Raw genomic sequence first — 14,260 nt, 5'->3', positions numbered from 1 at the left:
TGTGTACATTGTTTAAATTGTGTTACATACAGTATATATATATACAGTATGTAACACAAGTTAAACTGAAGTCAAAGCCATATACTAAATAGAATAAGAGAGTTCTTTATCTAAACAGGAAGGAATATTTGCTTATTCCATTCAGTATTCAACTTCTATTAGTAAATATCTATTGAAATCTATATTTCTATCATTGTCTTTTTCATTGTTTTGAATATTCCAATAACATTTAACTATTTAATATCCCAAAACAACCCAAATACTTCTTTCAAATACATAAATATCTAGTTTACAAAGAAAAATATATAATCAAATTTCTAAATATCACAATACTAAAGTATTTTTGTATATTAGCTTGTATTTGCAAAATTAATACATAATAAGCACAGTAAATAATTTCAATTTTGCATGTTTTTATTAATTAAACATGTTTCCAATAAAAGCAATAAAAAAAAAATCTCAAATTTTGTTAGTGAACAATTTAAATATAAGCCATCTTCTAATCTGGTAATTAAAAATATTCAGAAAAGCAAAAAGTGTAAATCTCTTGTGTTATTTAATGCACTTTATATTCTATTTTATTCAATCTAAAGAAGAGATATAAACTTCTAATTCAATGTGTGATTCCTTGTCATTTTATATAATATAAAATGACAAGGATTAATTTAATAACACATTTCTCATAATCTTAATTTAATAACACACTTCACACTTGGATTAATTTAATAACACATTTCTCATAATCTTAATTTAATAACACACTTCACACTTCACAATTCACAACACAAGGATTAATTTAATAACACATTTCTCATAATCTTAATTTAATAACACACTTCACACTTGGATTAATTTAATAACACATTTCTCATAATCTTAATTTAATAACACACTTCACACTTCACAATTCACAACACAAGGATTAATTTAATAACACATTTCTCATAATCTTAATTTAATAACACACTTCACACTTGGATTAATTTAATAACACATTTCTCATAATCTTAATTTAATAACACACTTCACACTTCACAATTCACAATTCAAGGATTAATTTAATAACACATTTCTCATAATCTTAATTTAATAACACACTTCACACTTGGATAATGTCTTAATTTGCAAATATTTTCGTTTCACTGTATATTTATTTATTTTCATTTATGACACTGATAAAAAAAATTATTACAATATTATTTTCTAAAAGATACTAGTACAGGTATTCCTCGTATAACACAGTAGTTACATTCCAAAAAAGTGCCATGTTATACAAATCCATGCTATACAAAACAAAGGACTAATGAAAAACATAGGGTTAAATCCCAAAAGTTAACAAAAGTATACTATTCTTTTTCATTACTAAGAGAAATGTTTATTAAAGCAATCAATACTTTATTTCCAATCAATAGTTATCAATGTTCCATGATAACTATTGATGGTATGAAAAAAACCTGAAGATGGAAAAGTAACTTTAATAGGTTGAAAGTGTTCACTTTCAACCTATTAAAGTTAATAAATAATTCTCAGTGAGATAAAGTGTTGTTGTGGAAATTAAGAAGCATTCTAGTTGGGTATTAATTAAACAATAATTAACTAACAAGCACAATTAAAAGTACTATTAATATTAATTTTAGTTAAATGAGGATGTTTTCTTTTTTTTCATAGTAGTGTCATCATCTGAGCTTTTTTGTTGATCTTGATCAGAAATATCAGCAATGCCTTTCATTTTTTTTATTTTTACCTAATTTTCTATGGATGACAAAATAAAAATATGTTATTAATTAAAAATTTGTTCTAGCAGTTCACATTTGTTCAGTTGAGTACAGAGTAATTTTTTCCAGAATTTGTGCATGAATATTGAATTGTTCCAGTTGAGAATAGTTTGAGTACTGAGATACCACTGTATTTCATTCTTCATTTTTAAGAATGATTACTTACCTATGATTAAAAAAAAAGGTTTAAAAACACTTACCTAAAATGTTTAAATGAACTTTGTTTACTAAATATGAAGATTAATCTGTAAAAACAAAACACAGTGACAGTCTTAAAGTCTGAAAGCAATGACAATGACACCTGGTTGATAAATTTTTTTTCTTTCTTGTTCCAGTTTTCATTAAAGTAAACCTGATGAAAGGCATAAAACAAATTGAAAATTTCAATATTCCAAAATCTGTGGGCAAATTTGAGACAACATGCATGCTTACTTGAATGAAAAAAATATTGAATAACAAAGTTTACACTTAAAAATTGTGAAATTTTGTATGGAGGATTTCTCTAACTGTGTTAGAGTGAAACCGTGTTGTAGAAGTATCATGTTGTACGAGGGATACCTATATATATATATAATGCTTATAAAATGAATTATATACCAGAGATTGTTGCATTTTTTTCTCTGATATATCACATTTCATATCTGTAATAAAAACTATGAATTTACTTTTTATTCTACTAATTTATGTTTATATTAAAAAGTAGTGAAGTCCATATTTTAATTATAATTGAATACTTAAGATTTAGACAGAAATTAATCATACATAAAACTATCAGGTGATCAAAAACTTCCTGTTGTTTCCAGATATTTTTAATTATAAGTATTTCATATTTTTATCATCACTACATAATTCATCATTAAAAAATGAGTAAACGGTTATTAAATAGTATCATTAATAATCGATAAAACATTTAAGACTTTCATCATACTTTTAGTTTTTAGAAATATAGTAGAGCGTTGATTATCCGAAAGTCGATCATCCGAAAGAATTCCAGTCGGCAAATTTAAATTTTCGCCAGTGCTGTGGCACTGCAATCTTTGGCTCTGTCTTGGGCTACTCAAATATTTTACATTTTTGATACTAAATTAACTTCTAAAGTATAATTTTTTATTGTTTTTATATTTTTCAATATATTTATTTTGTTCGTACAAAATAAAAAAATAATTTTTAATGATACAATAGTCTTCGTTAGGCTTAACATCAATGAAAATTCAACGCTAAGCAACACACAACGGAGAAAAATGTCAAGATAGGACAAATTAATATATTTTTTTGCACATAATCGGTTATCCGAAACATCGATCTTCTGAACAACCCCAGTCCCCAATTGATTCGGATAATCGACGCTCTACTGTACTTTACATATTAAAAGTGTATATATATATATATATATATATATATATATATTTTTTTTTTTTGTTTTTTTTTTTACTTACTTCATTATTCTCAACAGATGAACATATTGATTCTTCGTTTGGTTCATCAGCACTATGATTTACATTTGATAATATATCAACTCCAATATCTGTGGATGTAGGACAGCTGTTTACTGCTGTTGCTTGCCATACAGATGGACCAGAGTTCCAGTTGTTATTGCCAACAGTATTCCAAACAGAGTCATTTCCAATCTAAGAAAAAATATTTATATTATTATATAAATAAATTTTAAAATAGAAAACAATCTTAACATTTCAATGAAAAATTTTTTAATGAACAGTAATACCTCATAGTACATCAAATTACTAACTTTGAATATTCTAGAGTTTGGATGCTAAATTCAAGAGAAATTTGACCTAGAGGTTTTGAATTATTTATCAAACTGTACATGCAGTGAAAAAAATGTACTTACTATGTAAATTCCATTTGTTATGCACCCAAGTCATGTTGTGAAAGCATGTCTTGCATTACACTTGTGTGTTTTTAATGCTTTTTCACTTTATTTTTGATATAACTAAACATATCAAAAATATATACAAGAGTGATCAAAAACTAAGGTTACAAAGCCTGCAGTAAAAAGTTTACATTTTATTTCATACAACCAATACAGCCAACTGATAGTACATACATTACATTATTTTTCGACATAGTCTCCATATCAGTTTAGGCACTTGTCACTTCGTGTGATGAGTTTGAAAATTCCCTCCTGGTAAAAATCCTGTCCTTGTGTGTTCAGCCAAGTTGTCGCAAAGTGTTTCACTTCCTCGTCTGAAGTGAATCATTGTCCTGCTAGGTTCTCCTTCAAGTGAGGAAACAGGTGAAAGTCACTTGGAGCGAGGTCTGGGCTGTAGGGACGATGGTCGATGATGAACTGCTTCAACAGTGTGGTGGTCTTCTGGGCTGTAGGAGGTCACGCTTCCGAACAACATTCTCAATTCTACCATCAGATGCCATAACATGATCCTCCTGTTGTCCTACACGTGAGCTGTGTTGACATCTGTTGATGCCGTGCTGGGTCAATCCTCGTTGTTGATGTTTTCTCTACTGGCCGCAAACTTCCGACACCATTCTGCAACATGTTGACAAGACATTACAGTCTCTCCGTAAACCTTTACCAGCTGCCAGTGAATTTCAGTCGCAGTTACATGTTTCACCCACAGAAATCGAATAACTAAGTGGATTTCTTCACAAGACCAGTTTTCCAAACAAGTCACCATTTGTGTTTACCTAAAACTAGTGCTGTAGTTGGTGGGTGGCTGAAACTCTGCTCAGTTGCCAACCGCATGTATTGGAATTACCACACGTCTCATTTCTCTATAATAAATGAAACTCCAGAAATATTGGCCTTGTAACCTTAGTTTTAAAATCTTTACAAATACATATCATAACACATTTATAAAATGTCACAAATATATTGCTAAATTTATAAGTAACTTTGACCATTCATTAAGTTTTTTGAATAAATTAAATTTTCATTTAATTTTTTTATAGTATTTAAACATTGTTTGGAAGAAAAAATAGTTGTCGTGTTTTTTAAATTTTGAATTAACTTCTGAATATGTTCTTTTAACTTTTTTAATTTGTATTTTGTTTTAATCACTTTTTAAGTTTTTAGAGAGTAAAAAAATGAATTCATAAATTATAGTTAAATTTTATAATCATCAAATTGAAACTCAAAATTATAAAACAAAAATAAAAATATCAATTACAAATGGCATGTTAACAAAATGTAAAATAATAAACAAATCAGTAATATATATATATATATATATATAAACAGTAATCTCACATAACTTTTAATATTGGCTTGAATGGCATAATTTAATTTATTAATAAATTTTAAATCACGTTTGAATTAGATAAATAAAATGACAGAAAATAGCTTAGTTTTAATATTTTGGATGCTGTTAAACCTTTAACCCTAATTCTTTAAAAATACAACACATTTCTCCCATTTGATGTCATCACATTCCTTTCTAGTGCTTTTTTCACACATTAGTAATTACAAGTATTTTTATTCAAATTAACATTTAATGTTTAGGTATATGAATAATTTTTAAAATACTCTATAGAAATAATGCAAAAATATTTTAAAAATAGCCTTTTCAGATACCTCCACATTTTTTAATTATTTTTATAAACTAACATTAGCAAGATGAAATTACTTTATATCACCAAAACCAGATACCACCCTATAGTAGCATTGCTTCTGTAGTAGAGTATTGTTTGTACAAGCTGACTGACTGCAAAAATGTATGTAACCTTTTTTTAAAACAGCTCTTACTTTTTTAACTGTAATTGTGTTTATAACTTTGTATTATGTTCATTTCCAGAATTTATTTACTTCACAATTTATTTCATTAAACAACAATTTTAATCTTTGGTTGTTATTGGTACAGAAAACATAATACAACGTATGTGAAAAATCCAAAAAGTGGAATCATCCATGCATCGGCAACAAAATAGAATGTACCTTTTAAGTATGAATAAAAATGTAATTTTGAACTATTTTAATCATAAACCCAAATGCTTGTAACAAAAAATCACTTGTATTTTTGTAGATGCTGTAAACCCACCAAATTAACAAATACAGCTGAAGAGGGACAGACAACAAAATGAACACAATATCATAATAAACCTGTGTCTACCATCTGTGTGATTATTCTAACAATGTCAATAGTGTATGATAAGTACTCCACAGAGCAAAATTTAAGTACTAACAGATTCATAATTTTACCTCATTAAAAAATTTTTTTATATTTTGAACTCATCCAATAAGAATTTGTACTTTCTATTTTTCTAATGTGCACCATGCAGTTTGGACAACTGATTTCATTACATGACAATCAGAAGTCTGCTGAACAACTAGCAGATAGTTTTAATTTCTAAACTTTCTAAGGGTAAAACTGATTTGAGTGATATGGAGTTTTTAAAACCAAAGTGATATTTAATTAAAAATTTCATTAGGATTGCATAAATAATTAAATCATACCAAATGAAAAAATTATAATATTGCTAATTTTAAAAACTGTTAATAAAAATGTTATGACTTACAAATAGGGGTTTCTCTGCATCTTCTTCTGTCTTGTTATCAACAAAATCGCAAATAGGTGCCTTTTCACTCCAGCTATCAATACAAGGATTATAATTTTGGTCCCACAAACTTTCACTTACATCTGGTAGATCAAATCCTGGCCAATCATCTATGATACAAATTTAATTATTATTCTGTACTTTGCCAGAAATATAACAATTAAATTTTTTCTATATAATGAAAACTGTCACCATAAATTCAATCAGTGATGTTCAAAGTTTCTTAAAAATTTAAAATAGTGAAATCTCTCTTAGAATAATTGGCATTATCTACTTTTATAAATGGTCAAAATTTAAAGTACTATACAACCTTCCATAATTTTAATCAATTCCTAAAAATCAAATACAATAAAACTAATTTGTAGCTAGTATTAATTCCAATAAATTTTTTACTTTTATGTACTTTTTATATTTTTTTCAGTTGCTTATTTTTATTATCATCATGTACAGTAAATCAGACTACTTTTTTCCTAATCAGAGAATTTCAAATGTTCACTATCTTTAATAATCAGCATCAAATTTTATAAGGTAAACTATCTTGTGAAATATCATGCTGATAATGTTACTGTCTGAAAAAGAGGCATGAATATTAAAAATTTAAATATAAACATCCAACAATTGCCTAAATGATCAGGCTACAACATGGCTGTTATAAATAATTAATACAAAGTAATTTGCTAACTAGAGGTAGGCGTTAGTGCCATCCTCTTTGGGCGATCGTTGGATGTACACACACACACACACACACACACACACACAATTATTGGGCTTTGCAATGTTTGTTATACAGTAAAGCATCAATTATCTGAAACAATTCGGAACTGGGGTTGTTCAGATAACTGATCATTTACAAAAAAATATATTAAACACAAAACTGTACTGTATATAATTTGTATCACATGTCTTACAAATACATACCTTACATAATGTAATACATTAAACTAGACCTACAGTTCAGTTTGGCAAGGAGAGGAAGAGTGCTGCAATGCCACAGCTCTAGCGAAAATTTGAATTTGCCAACTGGAACGCTTTTGGTTAACCAATGTTTCAGTTGATTGGTATTTGGATAATCGATGCTCTACTGTATTTAAAAATTTTTTAAAAATCAAAACTAAAAACAGCTTTTCCTTTGATTGCTCTTTCTGATTGTACAATGAAAATTTGAATATCTTTGAAGCCTTTTTCATTTATCTTCAAAGCAAAGATTATTCTGCTAGACACTGTACTTTCAGTTTTCTATTCTAACTTACATCTAAAGTAAATATGACATAACGAACCTATAACCGATGCGTATCTAATTGTTCATTCAACTACAAACGTTTTCTTAACCCCTTCTGGGCTCTTCCTCAGGTGAAAACCTGGATCGAACACCAAACAACTAACAACGAAATTTGAATAAATCCGAACTCTGTTGAATTTGAATCGTTCAGTTTGTTCGCTTATTCCGTCGCGTGATATGCTTGAAAGTGTTCTAATTTGACGATCAATGTTCAATTTAAGAGAAAGATATTAATGTGATACTTAAAAAACGTGCTAGTGAGATACACAATTATTTAATATTCTCACATGTTTCCCAGTACCTTTTATTTTAAGGCTTAATAAATATTATTTCGCTATTACTCTGTATGTAGTAGGTTTTGCCATGCCATGGAAAGGCCGATTTCATCTCTTGAATTAATACAATTGGATTTGTCGTATGCCTTAAAAATTTCCATCTCTTCCAACCATTTTAGTTGGTGAATGTGGGGTGTGGTGGCAATTATCTGTGCTTTATTGAAGTCCACCACTATTTCAAGATCAGTTGCATAGGTGGAGAGTGATGTTGTGTGTCTGTTGCATTGTATATCAGATATATGTTCTTTTAACCTAACCCCTAATGAACGTTTAGTCGATCCCACGTTTACCAGATCTCTGTTAAACCTGTTATCCCTTATAGGGATTGTATAGACGCCTGATAATTTCTCCATCTTGGATCGATCCTTTCCGTTGCATAGGATATCGAACAACGTGCTGCACCTTCTGTATGCTATGTTGACTTTTCGTCTTCCAACCTAGCCTGTTTTCTAGACGAAATGAATGATAACTTGTATGGACTGACACTAGAGATGGAACAACACAGTAACAGCAGAGTACATTTCCTGGATTTGGATATAAGATTTGAAGATTCCATCATCCGTGCATCTGTTTTTCACAAACAGTCCAGTGTATCGGCATACATACCAGTAAGCTCATGTGATCCCTTCCAGTACAAGATGGCTGCCTTCAGGGCATTAGTCAAACAAGCTTATACGCACTCTTCCACACAAAAAGCGCTAACGGATGAGTTAAAATATTTAGAAGGCATCGCCAGGTCCCACGGTTACCGCAATATTATACAAAAAAAATCTCAGAGGGCCGCAAACAACCACAGGCTTCTTCCAACAATACAGCAAGCACGCAAAACATTAACAAGACTATGGAAAATGTGAGGATACCTATCAAGTTCAACCTCTATTGAAGTCTCTATACAGCACCATTGCTAAAGAACGAAAAATCAACATAGCATACAGAAGGTGTAGCACGTTGTTCGATATCCTACGCAACGGAAAGGATCGATCCAAGACAGAGAAATTATCAGGTGTCTATACAATCCCTATAAGGGATAAACAGGTTTAACAGAGATCTGTTAAACCTGTTATCCCTTATAGGGATTGTATAGACGTTCATTAGGGGTTAGGTTAAAAGAACATATATCTGATATACAATGCAACAGACACACAACATCACTCTCCACCTATGCAACTGATCTTGAAATAGTGGTGGACTTCAATAAAGCACAGATAATTGCCACCACACCCCACATTCACCAACTAAAATGGTTGGAAGAGATGGAAATTTTTAAGGCATACGACAAATCCAATTGTATTAATTCAAGAGATGAAATCGGCCTTTCCATGGCATGGCAAAACCTACTACATACAGAGTAATAGCGAAATAATATTTATTAAGCCTTAAAATAAAAGGTACTGGGAAACATGTGAGAATATTAAATAATTGTGTATCTCACTAGCACGTTTTTTAAGTATCACATTAATATCTTTCTCTTAAATTGAACATTGATCGTCAAATTAGAACACTTTCAAGCATATCACGCGACGGAATAAGCGAACAAACTGAACGATTCAAATTCAACAGAGTTCGGATTTATTCAAATTTCGTTGTTAGTTGTTTGGTGTTCAATCCAGGTTTTCACCTGAGGAAGAGCCCAGAAGGGGTTAAGAAAACGTTTGTAGTTGAATGAACAATTAGATACGCATCGGTTATAGGTTCGGTACGTCATATTTACTTTATACATCCAGGTGTGCAGTTGCTGTTATATAACTTACATCTACTCTACCACTTATTATACCACTTACTATTCTACTTTCACCATTGTTCATTGTTTAAGACATCAACATTCAAAAATCAATATTTCGTGTTCTATTGTATTTTTTAAAGTGAAAGTACTTTAAGTGGCAATTTATATTTTCAAATACAATCAACATGCCTTAAAACGAACACCAATAAAATGCATTCTTGCATTAAACCAAATTTTGTCAGTGCCCTGGCAAAACTCTATTGTCACAATGTTAATTTTTATGTTATAAAGCCAAAAATTTTACCAGAATTCATTAAATTGAATTGTAAATTATCTTCCAACACCCAAGAAATAACCCTATTTCCAATAATTATTTTATTATTCATGTCGTTGAAAAATGTCAAAAGCAAAGTGGTACTGTAATAAATGTTCTATTTTGAGTACAATAATTTTCTTCTCTTAGTAAACAAAGATGGTTTGACCTCTGATTGTAAAGCAATTCGAACATCTAGTTTTAGCAGATCATTCTACTGTACTCAGAAAATAAAGGTGAAAGTTTAAGGACACCTACCCCTTTAAATGGATGCAGTCCCATGCAAACATATGCTAGTTTGCATACCAGGGGTGCATACAGTAATGCCAGGCTTGGCTACTTTGCACTAAATTTGGCTGATCCTTTTTAAAAAATATTTTATACTTTTTCAAAAAGTCTTCAACCAAAAAAAAAAAAATTACAGATTTCTTTCAGCTTCTTTTTGCTCTTTGTTTAACCACTCTGATATATTGCACCACACTTAATGGTAAATATTGTATCCACATTTTTTTTATTTGGAAATCATTTAGATCGTTCATTTATTTTTCTAAATGAATTTAATTTTATTTAACTTTATTTAGTAAATTAATTCAAAATATTATAATTTAGAGATTGCAATTGCCTATTAATCCTTAACTCTGTAAATTATACAACCTTGACCTTAACCCAGAAAATCACTAATATGAATTTTCAATACAGCAAACTACTACTTTTCCCGTAGAGATTCATATTAATGTAAGTTGACTGTATTCAAATAAACTGAACTTTTTCCATCAATATAAAAATACAGGATGCCTCAAAAAATGTCATTAAACTTTATTGTTTATTATGTATTATACGGAACAGCAATACATGTAGTCAAAACCTAACATTTATTTACCCTTACAATAAAATTAGATATTACTTACTAATTCAATCTGTACCAAGATATATTTCTACAGTGTTAAGTTACTATAACTTATTGTAGATGTTGATTACATCTGAAGATTGTACTTACTGTACAATGCAAGTTGCTTATGATACTCATCAATACGTTGACGTCTCTCTGCTTGTAATGCTTGCATAACTGTCATGGGTTGACTCCAAGATGGACTTGATGCATTTGATGGGAATGTATCTAAAATTAATAAAAGAATATATATAAATTAATTTTAAAAGATTAATAAAATCAATACTTTAAATATACAATTAACATTTCTTTTTTTGGGATGATTACTAAAAAACATATTAAATTTAAAATAGTGGACTACTAGTTTTTACTTAATTGAAAAAATGCATTTTGAAAAAATAATTTTACAAGATTACATTACAATTAATGATTTAATCTATTCAACAAATATCCTTCAATATTTTGATAAAACTTCAAAACAAATAAGCATTTCAAAGATTTTAATAACCAGTGATCAGAATAATTATTAAATAAGTAAAAATAATAGAACTAAAGCATTATTATTTAGTTCATATTATATTTAACAAATCTGAAATTTTAAAGAATATATTTTAAAATTATAATAATTACCAACAAAACCAGAATCACTATCATTGGATATAAAAGTATCAGTTTTAAGACTAATAGGAGGCAGTTCAGGTAATTCAGTGAAAGACAACTGTTCAGGTAATGGATGAGCCAACCAGTTTAATAAATCTGCAGAACCATCATCTTGTGGAGTTTCAGGAGATCCAGCAGTAATGACTGGGGACATTTGAGGAGTATTACAGTTCCAAACACAAGAAGTATTTACATTCATGGAGAGAGGATCTGTCGTCAAAAGTAATGATGATGGTCTTTGACCTATTAATCCTAAAAAATTTTTTGAAAATAAATAATTTTATTAAGATTTGAAGGCATTTTCTAAACTTAAAATTATTAAAATATATTATACACATATGTATATATATATAATATTGAAATTACTAACCTGCATTTTTCAAAGTTTGATTTGTACTCGTCTTTAAATCATTGCCATTTTGAGCAATTGTAGTTTTAATTTTTCCTTTAATGTTTCGACTATCTCTACTAACAACTGCTGAATATGTAGAAGAATGTGTATTGTTTCCAAGAGAATGACTGTTAGAACACCATTTTCCATTATTAAGATTATGTTGTAATGCAAATGCTTCTGTTTGATGAGCCAATTCTGAAAATGCTTCATCTAAAAAAATTTCAACATCTTAAACTCATGTTTACATTTTTAAAACTAATTAACCTTCATTTATATTAAAGTAACAAATTTTTATGCTGACAGTTTTATACCATAAAAACTGTATGTATTATAAATTGTATGTTTATATTAATTAAAATAAAATTAAAAAATAAACAAATTATTTTACAATATGACTATCATATCTATTCATATGTATTATGTAACTTAAAAAAATAAAAAAATATTTTCTGAAAATAAATAAACAGTTTATTTTGAAATATTTTTAATATTTAGAATACATCAATATAGGATGTTGAAAATACAGCAAAACCTCTTTAAGACAACAAACTCCAAAATTTAGAAAAATTGATCATCTTGTCAAAAAGGTTAATGAATATATAATGGATACAGAGAACCTTATACTGTACTGTGTCCAAAAGCAATGCATAATATACAGTATATAGTATTCTAGTGTAACTGTGTGGGCTGGAAAGCTACTGTGTGGGCTGGAAAGTGTTACACAAGCAAAAACTATTTAAAAAAATGCTATATACTGATTAATACTATAATGCAAGAAAACCTATTTAACACATCACAAGTAATTGTAGTGAGTATCATTCTCACACTCATCCAAAGAACTATACTAACATAAATAAGCATTAAATACACTATAACAAAATTATGAAAACAGCAAACTTTTTATAACAATTTTCAGATATAGAATATATTTTTTTATATCTTTCTTAAGATAATAAATACAATATATTGTAAGAAAAACTTACAAACTGGTTTGCATGTAGAAAAGAATACTCAAACTAGACAAATTTAAATAGTCGTATGAAGGACTTACACATAGCATTAATTTTTCATAACAATATCACAGTTTACATGTCCATCTTTAGCTTGGATGAGCTAAAATTATTTGGCATAGAATTCACAAGAATTTCTACAATAGTTTATCTGAATGAGTATCATTTTGGCTAATGGCTTTTCCAGTTCTCCAATTGTATTATTGTTTATTTTCTGGAACACCATAAACTTTTTATTGTATTTCAAAGACTTCTCAAAAACCAGTCCACAACATCAATCTTCTCTCATTGAAACAGATTGCTAATTATCTATTAGCAATCTGTGTAAATAAATTTATTGACCTACTGGAATTTCTATTTTGGTTTTCTGATGAGCAAAACAAATGAAATAAAATGTTCATAGAGTAATTGCAAACACAGTCAAATTCCTCTATAGATATTTAGCAGAACAAGAAAAAATATTATTGTAGAGATTTATTGTTATAATGAGAGTTTTTAAACTATCCCCTCTCCCATTTAACTTTACTGGATTACAAATAGTTTATTTCTACAAAATTAGAAACACACACAGTATTATTAGACATATTATTATTTACAAAAACTTTTGGTGCTAAAGCATCAAAAACATGTTAATCTGGCAGCCTGTCATCTGTACTGATGCCTACTAAATGCAGGTAACATTCATGCTGAAATTGTTGTATTAAGACAGTACCACATTTTGATTCTAAAATTAAGCATCATTTATTATCATTGTAGAGAAAGAAAAATACCATGCATTTTATATGTTCAATAAAAAAAACATGTATTGCTACACAAACATTGCAACAGAAAATATTGTTCAATCAGAAATAAACATCTTCCAACACTAGAGGAGTTATACTTCAACATTTCAAACAACCTTTACAGCTCCAGTGGTATTTGTTTACACCTTAGCAAATGTTTTCAACCTCATCAAGGTCTTCATCAGGCTGCTTTACTTAGGAATTCGAACGCGTTTGGAACTGAACGTATACGATTCAAACTTTATAAACCAATTAAAAATACTTACGGAATGTTATGCACGCACTAAAACGACTGTAAAGCACGTGTAATATCAAGTTTGCGTAACGGTGGAAGCAGACGAATTATACGCACTCATTAATGGGGATGAGTTCCCTCATAACAAAACTTCCACACACTAGATATACCAATTGCATCCCTGGAATTGATGCACATGCCATGTAATCCTGCCTTGTATATTTCTAAAGTTTCCATCGTTCTCAGTTGATCATTGCGATGTGAGAGCCTGATCATGTGGGCATTTTGTCAATCAGTTCATTAACTCAATGAATGACAACCCCTATGGCCTGAAC

At 29.1% G+C, this 14,260-nt stretch overlaps 1 protein-coding gene across 2 annotated transcripts in view; it reads right to left on the bottom strand.

Moving 5' to 3' along the window:
• The window catches only part of LOC111625911 (transmembrane protein 131-like), a 52,546-nt gene that overhangs the window by 4,098 nt on the left and 34,188 nt on the right, over positions 1 to 14,260 (bottom strand). For both annotated transcript variants that reach the window (XM_023369174.1, XM_023369175.1), the window contains 5 exons: positions 11,875 to 12,108; positions 11,475 to 11,756; positions 10,953 to 11,072; positions 6,267 to 6,415; positions 3,212 to 3,403 (listed from right to left, as the gene is read on the bottom strand). In XM_023369174.1, the coding sequence (XP_023224942.1) occupies positions 3,212 to 3,403; positions 6,267 to 6,415; positions 10,953 to 11,072; positions 11,475 to 11,756; positions 11,875 to 12,108 (977 nt within the window). The remainder of the gene's footprint in view (positions 1 to 3,211; positions 3,404 to 6,266; positions 6,416 to 10,952; positions 11,073 to 11,474; positions 11,757 to 11,874; positions 12,109 to 14,260) is intronic.

This window comes from Centruroides sculpturatus, unplaced genomic scaffold (assembly GCF_000671375.1).
Source record: "Centruroides sculpturatus isolate CEXI.00-Female unplaced genomic scaffold, Cexi_2.0 scaffold452, whole genome shotgun sequence".
Classification (NCBI taxonomy): Eukaryota; Metazoa; Arthropoda; class Arachnida; order Scorpiones; family Buthidae; genus Centruroides; species Centruroides sculpturatus.
The sequence above is the reverse complement of the archived record's forward strand: the minus strand, read 5'-3'. Positions and strand labels throughout refer to the sequence as shown.